We start from the raw sequence: 1,993 nt of genomic DNA on the forward strand, positions 1-1,993 counted from the left end.
CTCAAAGCAGGTCCTCGTACCGCACCACCAGGTAGTGGCCCTGCAGCCAGTCAGGGGGCTGGAGGGCCGTCTGCAGCGTCTTAGCCATACTATTGCAGATGACCTCCATAGCGCCCAGAGCGTGGTAGTCCGCGGGGCCGCCCACGCCCTCCTTCTTGGCGCCAAGTTTGTGGCCCGCCGCCTCCAGGAAGGGCATGCGGTGAGCTCGCGGGTCTCGGCTGCGCACCACCTGTAGGCTCTCACGGATGAGGCCATGGCGCGAGCGGATCCGTGAGCTCGCCACTGCGCGGGGATCACGCACCAGGTGGATGACCTTGAGGTCCAGGGCCGGGTCTCGCAGCAGTGGCGCCAACACCGCCACGTCGAAGACGCGCACACCCTTTATGACTAGTGTGCGGTACTTGCGGCACTCCTCCTCGAAACGCGCCAGGCGCTGCGGCGGGCACTTCTTGCACACGCGGTCGTCCACCAACCCCACAACCTCCTTGCGGTAGGCGGGACAGAGTGGTGAGGAGCACACCACCTTGTTGGTGGCTGCGCCGAAGATGCCCAGCGTGGTGAGGTTGCGCCCCCCGCTGCCCGCGGGGCTATACAGTTGGAAGACAGAGAGGTCGCAGCGGTACAGAGCGCTCAGCATGTCCCGCGCTGCCCCTGCAGGGAAACGGCGTCCCCGGATACAGTTTTGCCATACATGCCACACTGGCTCGTAGAGAAAGAACACCTCGGGATTCTGATTGAATAGCTCGCCGAAGAACGACGAGCCAGAGCGCCACGTGGTGAACACGTACACCAGCTGCCGCTTGTCCCCGACGCTCCCGGTGCCCCGAGTGCCATTGCCTGGAGGGGCCACAAACCCCGCCATCCCTGCCGCGGCTGCAGGAGCCGCCCCGACGGCGGCAGCAGGAGGGCGGTAAGGAGTGCGGAGGTCCAAACGGGCATGAGCACGGGGCGGCGCGGCCGGAGGAGGCCCCGGGCGCCCCAGCTGCCTCCAGCTGCCCCTGCTGCGGCACCCAGCGGCCCGTCGGGGTTGCACTGCTGCAGCGGCTCCTTGTGCCACTTGTAGTCCAGGAGGTTGAGCATGGTGAGCACCAGCAGCAGTGCATAGCCCGCGCACAACACCAGCGCCTTCCTACGGAACACCTTCATTCCGAGAGGGGACGCGGGCCAGCGGCGTCCTGGGCGCCGGGGCCACTGCGGGAGCAGGGCACGCGGCGCGGCTGCAGGCGCAGCGTGGAGCAGCCGAGGGAGCGCGCCCGGGGCAGAGCTCGCGGCGGGCTGCGGCTCATCACAGGCACAATCCGGGCCGGCGGCGCGGCGGAGGCAGCCCTGCAGCCCGGGAAGGGTGCAACGCAGCGGGCTGGCTGCTGGCGCCGGGACTCGGGCCGCGACTCCGAAGCGGGTGCGGCGGCTGGTCCCCAGCGCCCAAGGCTGGCTCTCCCATGGCAGCGGCTCCGGGAAGGACCTGCGAGGGGAAGCGGAGTGAGCGGATGCGCCCCAATCTCCCTCCCAGCCTTCTCCTCCTAAGTAACGCCCACCCTCGGTTCTGCCCGGTTCCTCCACTTACCTGCAGCCGAGGGCGCGTCCAGGAGCGGCCCCGGATCACCGCCCGGCGGACTGTCCGGATGTCACTCGTTCCTCGATTTCGCTCCCTCTCGCTTCCGCTGGGGTCCCCGCACCTTCGAGGGGACGGAGGAGTCCGCCGACTTATCCCTGGGCAGAGTTTCCGGGCAGCGGGCGCCCTGCCGCTCTGGAAGAAAACTTTCACCCGGCTCGGAGCCCCGCTCAGCGCTCCAGCGAACCCGGAGCGTCCCGGCTCCGGCGACGTCTCCTCTGCTCTCTCGGGACCGCAGCTTCCTGCCTCGCTCAGGGGAATGAAGCCGGCTGGGGCGATGGCTGGGGCTGCTTATATGGGACTCAGCTCCCGGCATAGCGGCGCAGCCCCTCTCGCTTTCGGCCTCCGTGCGGCGAATTTTCCCACCTCTCTGGCAGCGGT

At 68.7% G+C, this 1,993-nt stretch overlaps 1 protein-coding gene across 1 annotated transcript; it reads right to left on the bottom strand.

Moving 5' to 3' along the window:
• Nucleotide 1: 1 nt before the first annotated feature.
• On the bottom strand, nucleotides 2-1,660 carry LOC108525344 (carbohydrate sulfotransferase 2-like). The gene is given in 4 exon segments (XM_017866352.1): nucleotides 2-975; nucleotides 978-1,259; nucleotides 1,262-1,462; nucleotides 1,565-1,660. Coding segments are annotated over 3 exon segments (1,281 nt in total). The 5' UTR covers nucleotides 1,287-1,462; nucleotides 1,565-1,660.
• Between the last annotated feature and the right edge of the window lie 333 nt (nucleotides 1,661-1,993).

The sequence above is a fragment of the Rhinopithecus bieti genome, unplaced genomic scaffold (assembly GCF_001698545.2).
Source record: "Rhinopithecus bieti isolate Rb0 unplaced genomic scaffold, ASM169854v2 scaffold_40645, whole genome shotgun sequence".
Classification (NCBI taxonomy): domain Eukaryota; kingdom Metazoa; phylum Chordata; class Mammalia; order Primates; family Cercopithecidae; genus Rhinopithecus; species Rhinopithecus bieti.